The 14,334-nt window shown below is 42.6% G+C and overlaps 1 protein-coding gene across 1 annotated transcript; it reads right to left on the minus strand.

The window, feature by feature from the left end:
• Positions 1-1,686: 1,686 nt before the first annotated feature.
• LOC124149944 lies at positions 1,687-14,097 on the minus strand. The gene is made up of 7 exons (XM_046521790.2): positions 14,086-14,097; positions 9,266-9,352; positions 7,958-8,055; positions 7,372-7,708; positions 4,264-4,370; positions 3,534-3,870; positions 1,687-2,687 (listed from the first exon to the last, which is right to left on the minus strand). The coding sequence occupies exons 2-7, from the start codon at positions 9,339-9,341 to the stop codon at positions 2,227-2,229; spliced, it is 1,416 nt and encodes a 471-aa protein (XP_046377746.2). The 5' UTR covers positions 9,342-9,352; positions 14,086-14,097; the 3' UTR covers positions 1,687-2,226.
• Between the last annotated feature and the right edge of the window lie 237 nt (positions 14,098-14,334).

Genomic DNA, 14,334 nt, shown 5'->3' on the forward strand with positions numbered 1-14,334 from the left:
ACAACATACGTATGGCTACTACAGCGTACCTAATGTAGCATTACGTATAACAAGTACGGCGTTTAAGACTATTACGATTGTCTGGTATGTTGTATGTGTTATGGTATTATGCATTGGTAGTGTACCGTACACATCCCAATATAACGTACGGCTGGTATGATGTGACGTATTGCTGTAAACCATACACATGAGGTGAGGTGAAAGGGGGCTGAAATAACTAGTTGTCATGAAAGAAAACAACTCTCAAGAAATTTTGACCCGTGAAGATTCCGGGGTAGAATAGGTCTTCAGCAACTCTATGCTTGCCGTAAAAGGTGACTATGCTTGTCGTAAAAGGCGACTAACGGGATCGGTTGGTCAGGCTCGCCGACTTGGTTGATGCATGTCATCGATCCCAATTGCGTGGATCGATGCTCATGATATCAATCACTGGATTGTCGCGTCCAGACTCGATTATTTACGGACCGCCGTCATATTGCTGGCACATTGCTGAGTGCGGCGTTAAACAACAAACCAACCAACCAACTCAAGAAATTTGAATGGGTGGGCCTTTAACCTAGACATGCAGCTATATTCAAAACAATCATGGTACTTGACCGAAGTACATTCGATGTTTGAAAACACTTGTTTATTAGAGGTTGACAACAGTCGTGGTGAAGCTCGAGTCTCCCCATTCTGTTTAGAGTTTAGGGAAAGACAACAGTCACGTTTTAGCCTGAGTCACCTCATTCTGTTCAGACGTCATGGAAAGACAACAGCAATGACAATGTTCCAGGAAGATGGGGAACAAAAGGAGTATGTCTCATGCATCATACAATGGAGTAATGTCAAAGCGGTATTGGCATTTGGGTGAGGTCACGGGAAATGTGGTTTAAAATATTCAACAAGCTTAGAGCCTTTCAAAATAGTTGTCTGATGATTTTGGTGGGGCTGTACTGACATGTTGATCAGTGGGATATCCATGTCATTTACTGGTTCATGGTTGTGTCCATGAACTTTCAAAAAATTAAATCAAGGTTAAAATGCATCTAAAAACATGAGAAAATTGTAACAAATTAAACCTTTGCAATGATGATTACCGCTGCGATAACTTCAATGATATGATTGCACACATGTGGTGACAGAAAGTATCTAGTTAAAAGGGCAATCTATAGAGAAATGTCATTTCTCATTTATCATCGTGATTGTTTCGATGCTTGATCGAATCAACTTGACAACGAAAGGTCAGGTTCGATCACCTTAAAAAGATACCCGTAACACTGGCAGAGGAGTGCGGTCCTTGGCAGCGCTCTTTTGTCCCACTCTGTAACGAGCCTACGCTGTCTTGTTTAAAGGATAAATTTTGAGCGATGGACCGAAGCCATAGTAAAGGTATGAGAGCATAATTGCGTTCATCATTGTGTGTACGTGCCTTTATGAATGCTGATGGAGACAGCTCGGGGCCAACAGACCAATCACTCCTTGACTTAAATGAGCCTTGGCTGACCAGGCGAGTTGTAGAGTCATGGCTTGCATTGACTATGATGCAATATATTAGGTAACCGTAGTAGGGTGAAGTTAAGCCTATACGCAGTTACGACAATAGTAGTTCAACTGTAATTTGTGATATAAAGTATGTGTATAATCTACAAAAGCGTTACATGTTATAATACAAACACATTCATATTGCAGTCAGTTTATTTCAGTGCAAAACATTATACAGTGTATATATTGTAAATAACGTTCAACGAAAGAGATTACAGAGAATAAACTGAATATATTGCAGCCTTGGTATTAATTATTGAATTTATATCAGATGAAACATAAATGTTTGTAAAGCTTGTAAGCCAGAATTAGCAACGACAAATTGAATTCTTCTAACTGTTATGAAAAATGTTCATTATTCATATATTTTCACTTGAATATGATCCTCACTTGCTGTGATCCCTTCCATCGGGCGGAGACAGGTATTTGGTTCTCCCATGTAAACAACAGTTGCAATAGTTTCATCATATGAAAGATACAAATCTAAATATATCAAAACCGTTTCGACACTCGTGGCTGTGACAGCCAGACATTGTAGAAAGATAAGCCAGATCAACAGACAGAGACAATGGTATTTAATTTAATGGTTGTGTAAGACACATCGAGTTTACTGTTGAAAGTAAGCAAAAAAAGATTGGAATTATTTTTAACACTATATAGGTTCCACTGACGACCAAAAGTTTTGGTTTAAGCTTGAATTCCTTAGGCCATATTCTTAGGGAAAAGCCATTGCCCAGTGGCCCCCCATCCAGTTGCGACGCCGACATATCCGATCTGTGTTGGAGTTGGGTCTTTCCACGACATGAACTGACGTGTCCCGACCTCTGTGCCAGCACCCACGGCGATTGTGCCATCGCTGAAGCTGATCCAGAAGGGCAGGTGCTTGTTCCCTGATAGTGGAACGTGGTCCACATGCGCCAGGATTGGGCCTTGCTTCTTCTCTCTGATGACAGACTTGCTATTTTCCCAGCCCCCGATGACGATTTCGTATATGTCTTGATCGTAGTCGTTTTTGTTGCGAAGTAACGCGATGAGAGCGTCATTGGTGGCCTTTACCCAGAAGGTGAAGGATGTTCGTCCATTGAGGTGAACGCCGAGGTCGTCAACGGAATGGTAGCGGTAGTCGTTTGCCGTTGACAGACAAACTACTGGAGGGCTGCCGTCTGTAATGTGATCATAGTAAATACAGTTATATTATTGTATTTGTCTTACAGATAAAACGGGTTAGGATCAGTCTGGAATTAATTGGTTGGGTTATATTTGTACAGACAACCAAATGTGTCTTTCACCCGTTTGATGGAAGATCCAAAAGCGAAAGAAGATTTCATTATTATAGACGTATTCACCTCTTATAAGAACAATATAAAAATATGAAGGTGGGATGAGATGAAATGGAGTTTAACGTTGCGTTCAGGATTATTGCACATGCAAAGCAACGTGTATGCACATGCCTGTGTATGAGAGCTCATTCGGACTCATGTCGGGTTTACAGTGCCAGACCACTGACATACCATGTGACATATTCAGAGGGATATCATTCAGTCACACAATACTGACTCCAAGCCGACCAGTCCTTGTTTTATCCACTTAATGCTGAAAGGGTAACAACAAATACCATCTTAAGGCGTCTTTAGGATGACGCGGCCGGAGATCAAATCTCCGACCTTCCGCTCTCCGGGCAGACGCTCTATCAACTAGACCACGGAGGCGATCCTCAAACATCAGACGAAAAAATACTTTAATTTATTCATGTCATAGTAGGACTCCAGTGGTCTAAGACGCTGGAAATCACTGTACTTATTGTACCAGGATGAGCTGATCACTGATGATGATCGCTGTCAGCACCATGTCCGTGCTCCTCTGTAAACCACTACAACCAGAGTATGTAACTTTGATTGTCTCCCGTAATACATAATACTTACAATAGTGACATGTAGGCATTGAGCACAAGTCACTCACTCACTCAGGTACTACCAGTTTACTACTGACGGGGATGCTGAGCTACTTACAAAACTCCCACAGACCCGTTGACCCCCATCCAGTAGACACAGCGATGTAGTTGACAGGGTGAGGTGTGGGATCCGTCCACGTCATGAACATCTCAACTCCGACCACCTTCCCCGCCCCAACAGAGATCACACCATCCTCCCAAGAAATCCAGAAATCACGGAACTGGGTTGAACTCAGTGGTGTGTGGCGAGCTTCAACTCTGCTGTTGAACTGCTTGCCTGTTCTGATAACTGATCGGGTGTTGTGCCATCCGCCAATCAATACCTCGTATATGTTCTGATTGGTTACCCCATCCTCCTGCAGCAGGGCCACGAAAGCATCGTTTTCCGCGCGGACCTTGGAGAAAACAACTTAACTTTACAACCTTTAATCTAAAGAATAATTCATTTACTATTATTCTATCACCTTTAACTATTATTAACATTATGGACTGGCTGGTTTGAACTGATAACATATGTACTGACCGTTAAAAAACGATCTGTATTAACAATATGAAGATGTATAATGACAATGTGTGTGTTCATTGGTTGCCTTGGAAGTCCGTTGGGAACTGACTTAGAATAGGCCATAGCGATCTGTTGAATTCCATAAGAGGCCACTCAGTTTGTCTGATGGTCAGGCGTGCCATCGTACCTGTACATCATTAGTGGAACTCGATTATTTACGGGTTGCCGTGATATAGCTTGAATTAGCTGACTGTGCAATAAACAACTAACAAACAACACTTACCTTGAACGTGAATGACGTGGCATCAGGCGCCAAGTTTACACCAAGATCATGAAGCGACTGGTATTTGTAAACTGTGTTTGTTGCAAGTGGTACAACAGACGACGGGGCTGTTCCAAGTGTGTAGCAGAAAATGTTAAAATTAGACAAATACAATCCCTATTATATATACTCCTAAAAAAAGAAACGCAAAGCCAGATTTGTGCCAGGTAGGAAATTACATTTATACGAGGAACCGAACAAGGTATTGAGCAAAAATGGTGTGGAGCGAACACTTGGTGATTGTAGTCATCTCAGTTATCGGTACATAGGACAAGTCCAAGGTGAAGGTCAGCTACCATCAATATCGCGTATGTCCCCCGTTGGAATCAATAGCGGCCTGACATATCCTGCCAATGGAAGAGACTAGTATGCGAATCACATCCTGGGGAATGGTATTCCACTCGGCCTGCAATGCAAACGCCAACTGCTGCAACGTCTGGGGTTGTGGTTGACGTAGCCGTCTATTCAATTCATCCCAAAGGTGTTCTATCGGGTTCAGATCCGGAGATCTGGAGGGCCAGGGTAAACCATGAACGTTGTTGTGTAGACAGGCTCTTGGGATCCGCGCAGTATGCGATCGAGCGGTGAAGTTGATCATTAAGATTGCCCTGGATATGGACCAAACCTGTCCTGCCACGATGAGAGATATTCGCCCACATACAAATGCTACCCCCACGAAACCTGTCTACGGCCTGTATGCAGTTCCCGGCGTAACGTTCTCCCCGGCGTCTATAGACCCGTGCTCTTCCATCCCCTCAATGGAGGAGAAATCTTGATTCGTCACTGAACCACACATCTCTCCATCGCAGTTGAGGTCATACCCTGTGTTGAGGACACCAATGCAGTCGTTGTTGACGATGTTGTCGAGTCAATATGACGCGGCGAACAGGACGTTTTATGCATAGACATTCTGCTCTCAAACGGTTTCGCACGGTTTGGTCGGAGATTCTGCGCAGTCCGAGTATGCGGGATGCGGTTGAGGTGGCTGTGGTCGTCCTTACACGTAGGTGGCACAGTCAGATGTAGCTATCTTGGGCGGGTAGGTTAGTCTTGGTCGTCCCGACCTTGGCCGATCACGTGTTGACCCTTGCTGTTGAAACCGATCCCATAGCATTGTGATGGTGCTGAGCGCTACATTGAAAACCCTGCCTACAGCCGATCGGGATTCCCCTGCCTGCAAGCGGCCTACGACGTTGATTCGTTGAACTTCTGTTAATCTTGGCATGTTGTTGAACTGTCACTGTTCGATTGACGCAGATGCCAGGCAATACACAAAATCGTTTGTGTTTCCCGACTAATGGTTTGCATGTCCTTGTTGTGATCATTTTGAAATGGAAAATGTATCACTGACACTACAGCACATCTTGATTTGGCACCTCTTGGACCGCTAATTTTGTTTTTATTGCTAAAATGTCCATATTGCGTTTCTTTTTCGAAGAATATAATTGATGTTTTCCATTAAACTTCGGTTGGGACAAGTAGCAAGCCTCACATGTAGTTTATATAAACTGTGAAAACAAATTTAAACTTGAGAAAAGGAAGTCACACGTTTTCTATACACAAAGAAAAAAGTTAAGCACACCCCTATTTCTTAACCATGACAAATGGCTAAAATCATGGGATGACTGACCATAGGAGCTGGGCCATACCAATGTCATCGGATAAAACATACATTTGACAACAAATAAAGATTGAAGCTGAAGTTGAAGCTGCAGGATTAAGTAAACGAGTTATGGGAAAATGTTCCTTAAAGTCTCTACTTGACACGACACGTGAAACAGATCAGTGGAGGGTATAACCGCCATGTGCCCGGAAGACGCATTCCATCCTACTTCTCATGCCTCCAGTCAGACGTTGGGTCTGTTGATGGGTCAACAACAACCACTCCTGATGCAATGCTGCATCCAATTTGCATAAATCTTGTACAGGAGGATATCGTGCCTGTATGCGCTGCCCCAGAATATCCCAACATGTTCAAAGGGGTTCAAATCTGGGCTCATTGCTGGTCAGGGTAGAGTCGTTATTGCATTGGCCCTCATGTAATCAACGACTGCATGCGAACGATGAGGCCGGGCATTGTCATCCATGTACTGAGGTCGAGTAGCAAGAGGTTGTCAAAATGAGGAACGACGACTGGCCTCAAAACGCCCCGGATGTACTGAGCCCCTGTTAGGTTGTCCCTTATGACCAAATCCAACCTGCAATCATGAGAGATACACCCCAAAACCATTACCGAGCAACAGTCGGTTTAATGTTCCTATGGGTGTAGGCCGTGTTCCGGTGCCTCCAAACTCTCGATCTTCCATCAGTGACGTGGAGCAGAAAGCGACTTTCGTCTGACCAAGGGATCCGTCTCCAAGTTCTCAGATTCCAGTTCTGTCGCGCAATACACCATGCTAAACGAGCAGCTTTGTGGTGATCTCTCAACAAGGGACGCTTTATGACTCGTCAAGCCCTCAGTCCTGCTGCTTTCAGACGGTTCCTGACGGTTCTGGTGTTGAAACGACGATTGAGTAACCACAGCTGTTTCAGACAAGTACTTGTTAAAAAGGGTTCTCGGCGTATGAGACGAAGAAGGTCCCTGTCTTCGCGATGTGTCGTCACAGGAGATCTTCCAGAACTGGGACGGTCCTGAGCATGTTTCTCGACTAAATGGCTTGCGACAGTGTGATGATACCCCCAATTCCGACCAATGGCACTACAAGACATTCCTGCGTTATGCATGCCATTATTTGCCATCTTGTGATAATCGCCTTCGTGCCATGGTCACACAATGTCCTGGAATAACTTTTTAAAACCGAACTTAAGAAAGCAATTTTAACGTTTGGATATACTGCTTTTAGAGATACTCGAGGGTAGCACGATTCACTGGCATACCATGACGCATGACCGATTACATCATCTCGAGAAAACATAATTCTTCCCGGAATTATATCTTACACGAAAGTGACAAATATTGGGACCAAACAATAATGAAATATATTAGACTGTGCTTAACTTTTTTCTTTGTGTATATTTCTTGTCATGCATATCATTGTTTACTGCTGACGGTGACGCTAAGGTACTTACAAAACCTCCACAGTCCCGTTGACCCCCATCCAGTAGACACAGCGATGTACTTTATGGCATGAGGGGAGGGGTCCGTCCAGTTCATGAACTTCCCAACTCCGACTTCCATCCCCGATCCAACAGAGATCACGCCATTCCCCCAGGAAATCCAGAAATCACGGAACTGGTCTGCACTCAGTGGTGTGTGGCGAGCTTCTACTCTGCTATTGTGTTGCACCCCTGCCCTGATAGCTGATCGGGTGTTGTTCCATCCTCCAATCACCACCTCATATAGGTTCTGATTGGTTACCCCATCATCCTGCAGCAAGGCCACGTGAGCATCGTTTGCCGCGCGGACCTTGGAGAAAACAACTTACTTTTAGAACTTTGAATTTATCGAACCAGTTTTCTTTAGTATCATTTCTTGCAATAACGACGTGGCTATATAAGTGCAATAATGTTGGACGCGACGTTAAACCCAATTTCACCTCACCTCACCTCTTGCAATAACGACAATGAATCACACACTGGTTTGACAGCATAGGAAATGAAAAATAGTGATTAATCCTATGAACTCATAATGACATGGTGTAAATTCCTGGCTAACCTTGAACTTGAATGACGTGGCGCCAGGAGCCAAATCAACGCCCTGTTTGTGGAGGGATTGGTAGCTGAAAGTTGTTGTAGTCTCAAGTTCTACGTAGGCTGAACGACATGCAGGGCAGAAAATGGTAGATTACAAACGTAAAATCCCAATATTTAATACAGTTCAGTCAAAAGAATGATAGTTGCATATGGGACATGCTAATTCTATGATATGTTTACTAATTTCTACAAGGAAATTGCTTATATGACATGACCTACTAAAATAGACGGAGGAAATCCTATCACACACTGACTCACGTAGCCTGTACCCTTATGACCCAGAAACAATAGGTTCCCATTGGACAATAGATTACTATAAGAAATCCCGTGATGTCTTCCTGATATCATGTCTTCGACCTTATAAATCATCAGAACTCTTAATAAACACAGAGTAAGGCAATGCATTCACAGGCTCAGCAAATGTATCAGGACTTTTAAAGTCCCAAATAGGTCACGCGATGGTTTAACGAGACTACCACGAACTTAATGTATATATTACCCTTTGGCAGAATGTGGTACTTGGCAATTAGTGATGTTACCACGAAAATGAAGTAGATATTACCCTTTGGCAGAATGTGGTACTGGCCTATTAGTATTGTTACCACGAAAATGAAGTAGATATTACCCTTTGGCAGAATGTGGTACTGGGCTATTAGTGATGTTACCACGAAAATGAAGTAGATATTACCCTTTGACAGAATGTGGCACTGGCCTATTGGTGATGTTTCCACGAAAATGAAGTAGATATTACCCTTTGGCAGAATGTGGTACTGGGCTATTAGTGATGTTACCACGAAAATGAAGTAGATATTACCCTTTGACAGAATGTGGCACTGGCCTATTAGTGATGTTACCACGAACATAATGTTTATATTCCCCTGTGGCAGACGTATGAGTAATTCTACCATGGACATGAAGTAGATATTACCCTTTGGCAGGAGGTCGTACTGACCTACTAGTTATGTTGTCTCTGAGTGAACTATGAGCTTAACTTTGAAGAAGCACAGAACAGTACCCTGCAATATTTTATGAAGGACTGTGTCAGATCTTGTCATTGTCAAGAATCTCTCAATATTAACATAACATATTCAGCAAGAGAGTCATTGTGTTATGGTGTTAGAGCATTGCCCTAAAGACACAACTGCTCAAACTTATCAAAACCTAGTAGTTCAGCGACCGTAGAAAAAATACTGGCCAACGATAATCAGCCCAGGCTAAACTGGTTCTTTATTTGCTACCTATGGCAATGAAGACTGTCCTAAATACTCACGCAGACACATCCCGTTGGCAACAGACGCCACCAGAGCAGCAGCCACTACAGTCGTCAGCAACAGCAGCATCGTCATACTTCTTAGTTCTACAAATATAGCCGTGGTGTCATGTTCACTAATATATTGAGTACAGAGCTACTTGCAATGTTTCCAAGTCGGAAACATTTAAGAGTAATTTTCAGACTGAGGTAATATCTTACGGCACAGGCAAGGATAAAATTAATATGACACAGGTGATAACGTGTGTTTAATGTAAATTTGATTGACGAAAACAATTACATGGCGTATGTACGGTAAATGCACACATAACCATTATACGAAGCATTTAACATTTACTGGGGTACCTGGGTAATGATTCATAACATTTAGTGCAAAGATACATAGAGTAATTGACACTTTCATAAAGAATATACGGTAAAGTGCACATGGAAAATCTATGTGAGGTATTTTGTGCCGATTTGATTGAATTCGGAAAGGATTTATGAATAATATTAAAAATAAAACTTAAGGAATAAAATCCATATGTAGGTCATATATACGCAGATTTATTCGAATAAAGATGCGAATTTCAAAACATAGTTTTGTTCCACAGAGAGAAATGGTAGGTTTTATTGGTGATTTTTCGGGTGACTATGGTAATGCATTACGAGTACTCTGTTGACTACGTTTCCTATTATTACGGAGCTAGGCAAAAAACATAACCACGAAATGAATATGGTAATGGTATATGTAAATAATGTAGATTTGAACGAACATTTTTATGAAGTACATGTATTCACGAAATTAATTATCATATTTAAATGACTACGGTAATTAATTGGAGTCAATGCCGTGTTATTCTGTTTATTACTGATTTGTATATGTAATATTTTATGTTTAGGTTAAATACATAAACAGAATGCGTTATTGCTTTATCATATTTCGTAAGTGCGTAAGATGTTAGTCTGTTCGTACAGGAAGTGCACGAACATTTCCCGACGACTTATGCATCACTAAAGTATAAACTGATTGCGTATTTTGAGGCAAAAACCCGAATTCTTGCGCCACGTTTGAGATATTTTCGCGCTATTTTCACGATATCACCTTATACGATCCTGGCACTTTCCTGGCACTATTGTGCCACCTTTGAAACACTATTGATATGAAACACAATACTCACGCTATCTAAAGAGGTGCCTGGTTGTCACTTGACGCACGTCAAGCAGTGCTACATTACTAGGTGAAGTAGGCAGTTACATGTGTGTTGATTATTACAGTCGATGTATAGGTTATTGGTGCAGACTTCTTCACTTGGAAAGTTCCAGGTAGCCAAGGGCTTGCTTTGATATGTTAGGGATTTTTTAGGATAATGGTACAATGAATTGATTCTCTCACATTCGTAAGTTATAATTTGTAACTGGTTTATCATTTGTCTGGATCACTCAGGATTGTGGTAATATTAAAGTTTTTCAGCATGATTTCACAGAGATGTAAAGATATATTGTTACAGATATTTGCATGATCAGATATCAAGTTCCTCTTTTATAAATTTGTATTATGGTTTCAAAACTATAATGGATGTTCAAAAGTACATAATAAAATTATTTCCTTCTGAGGATTCATCAATAGTATATTGTAAATTTCGTTGTGCATCACAGTAGATGAAAGTGCAGTACAAAGCAGATGAGGACCCCTAAATGTGTTTTTAATGTCGTAACTGTAATACACGTCATATTGATAAGTTTCATTTTATCTTGGAATACCCTTATATTCAGTGGAGTAGTCAAATGTTTTGGCAGCCCCCTTATCCAAGTTTCTGTCATCAACGAACGCTGCGGTTATAAAATGTATATCTGTATAGCTAAAGAGAAACCTACGCAGATTAGAACAAGCATGGCGAAGACGGTAATAAAAGGATCGAAACACGCCATCATGTCGATTAAGATACTGTGTTTATGTCAAAGCTGGACATCCCCTTACAATGTGTTGGGCAGTCTCACTAAATTCATTGCATAATTTACATTCATATTTACAGTTTAATGCAAAATCACACATTGACGGTTTCGAGTCGGAAGTGACTGGTCCTGAGCAGCAAACAGAAAGCCTTCTGTTTCACTTTTCAGCCAAGCCGACTTCATCCAAGCGAAAGACTCTGCAGGGTTGCTGTTCATCTCAATATGTCTTGTTCCGATGACGTGTACAATGCCGCCATCACCTATCCCCTATCAGCCACATTCACTATATTGCCAATGGCCACCTCTCATAGGTAGCATCTCAACATCAACCAACTCCACCATCATCATAACATCACTGTGCGATGCACATAAAACTGAATATAAAAACAAGATTGTGCAGATGCTATGAGCCAAGTCAGCCGATACATGCATAAAGGAATGCCAATAAAGATTCAATGACGTAATCATTGAAATATACCTTATGACAGATTTGGCGGTGGATTGGTTATGGTGTATGGTTGCATCACTATGACTGACTAAACCCAACTCGACGTTTTGTTTTTCAGGACGGCAACGTTGGTGTTCACCGTGCATGAATCCTCAATACCCTCCTCCAGCACCACAACTGCCATAGAATGCCGCGGCCAGCAATGAGCCCAGACCTTTCCCTATTCAAAACGTAGGGAGACGTGTGCGTCAACGCCATAGGCCGCAGACCACGTTGGCTGAAGTTGCCAGGCTTTGGAAGAGGAGTGGCACAGGCTACCTCAAATCACCTTTGGGAGACTCGTACGCAGCATGCCTCGTCGTGTGAAGGACTGTTCGACAATTCGTGCCGGTATTACGCTCTACCGATCTAAGAAATGTCATCTTTGAAATTTTGTCCGATCTTACCCCTATCGTTCTTCACAATCGTTGGCGGTCATAACCTATCCCGTTACACTGCAGTACCGGTTGTAGTGTTCTCAATTCATTCTTTGCCATCACATAGCCATTACTAGAATTAAATATTTCTTACAATATTGGAAACCTTAAGTTATTTCCGAATAATCCTTACTTTTTGTGAAGAGTACATTATTTTCTTGAGAGTATCGAGCCTCTTTTGTTCAGATTTGTGTGTGTGTGTGTGTGTGTATGTGCGTGCGTGCGTGCGTGCGTGTGTGCGTGCGTTTGTGGCATGGTTGTTCAGTGCGTATTATTCATGCTAACCATGTGTTACAACTTTCCATCACAAGGCGCAACTATTACTGCTTGCACTTAACATGTCAAGAAATAGTCATTGAAGTACGAGCGTTAGTCCCAGTATCTTGCATGATATTGTATTACGTGTAGTTCTTGTTGACCTTGATCATGTTCAATCTAACAAATTTATTCAGCAAACCAATTGCCATCATAAAAACTATCCGGTAACATTTCTACGTACTATGTTTATTTCCATAACCTAAAATCAGAAATAAGCTCAAAATATCAGAATATTATTCCTGGTACAATACGATTTCATTTCTCACGATCAAAATGTTCAAAATCACTGCGCCTAAATAATGATATTTCTATTTGTAGCTTTCACAGGGAAGTGGTGAAAAAAGCGCGGTAATCCCATCACGATCCGTTTTTATATGTGAAGACTTTTCTCGAAGAAAGTGAGTGAGTGAGTTGGATTTTAGTCCGGTTTTAGCAATATTCCAGCAATATCACGGCGGGGGACACCAGAAATGGGTTTCAGACATTGAAACCATGTCCTGAATGGAACCCGGGTCTTCGGCGTGACGAGCGAACGCTTTAACCACCAGGCTACCCGACCATCCGTTGTGATGCCGGTGTAATGCCGGCGTAATGCCGGTTATTATAATAGGTTATACAAACAAATAATGTTCAACAGTTGGCTTCTCAACTGTATAATGCACCGACGACTGTCACGCGTCCTGCCATGCGTCCCACCACGCCTACGTGATTCACGCGTCCCGTCACTCGTGTGTCACTCAAACTGGACGCCTACGTGTTTCACGCGTCCCGTCACTCGTGTGTCACTCAAACTGGACGCCTACGTATTTCACGCGTCCCGTCACTCGTGTGTCACTCAAACTGGACGCCTACGTGTTTCACGCGTCCCGTCACTCGTGTGTCACTCAAACTGGACGCCTACGTGTTTCACGCGTCCCGTCACTCGTGTGTCACTCAAACTGGGCGCGTTCTGCACTGCGTCCTACCACGCCTACGTGATTCACGCGTCCCGTCACTCGTGTGTCACTCAAACTGGGCGCGTTCTGCACTGCGTCCTACCACGCCTACGTGATTCACGCGTCCCGTCACTCGTGTGTCACTCAAACTGGGCGCGTTCTGCAAAGCGTCCCACCACGAGTACGTGATTCACGCGTCCCGTTACTCCTGTGCCACTCAAACTGAGCGCGGTCTGCATTGCAACCCACCACGAGTACGTGATTGACGCGTCCCGTCACTCGTGTGTCACTCAAACTTGGCGCGTTCTCCCACCCAAGCGGAACGCGTCATCCCGAGGCAGGCGGTAATACTGTTTTGTGTTGTGTTGTACTTCTCGCGAATATATATTGTACCTAGCCCATGAAATACTCTTTCACCAAATTTTAAGGCAAGACCTGCCTGCATGGAGATAGGTAGCTGAGGGTGATTTGGCCTGTGAACGTTCTCACCACTTCAGGTACCATTGCCATCTACCCCAAGAACATATACAAATATACAAATTCTGCGGTTATTTTACAACGCAAACACACGCTCAAACATATGAAGCCAGAGTGTCGTCAGTCTTTCTTAGTACCATGCCTCTTTGCGTGCCATAACAACACAAGGTAGTAACATAGCATTAATATATTATCTGAACATAACTTGTAAAAAAATACGGTTTGTCTTACCTTGCTGGAGAACTGTTGACAGTGTTCAAATTGATCAAATTTGTCAGTGTTATATAGATGGTAACTTGTGACAATATTGATTATCATCATGACTGCAGGCCTTTGTTTATTCAATCGAAGTGGCACCATTCATATTAAAATCCAGATCTAGGCGATTACAACGAACACATGCCGTGTGTACCTTGTTATCTAACACCTTGTACCATGTAAGCAGGATGTTACCTGTCAATAAAACAGGCGGTACTAAAA

Source organism: Haliotis rufescens, unplaced genomic scaffold (genome assembly GCF_023055435.1).
Source record: "Haliotis rufescens isolate VD_foot unplaced genomic scaffold, xgHalRufe1.0.p SCAF_9, whole genome shotgun sequence".
In the NCBI taxonomy this organism is placed as follows: Eukaryota; Metazoa; Mollusca; class Gastropoda; order Lepetellida; family Haliotidae; genus Haliotis; species Haliotis rufescens.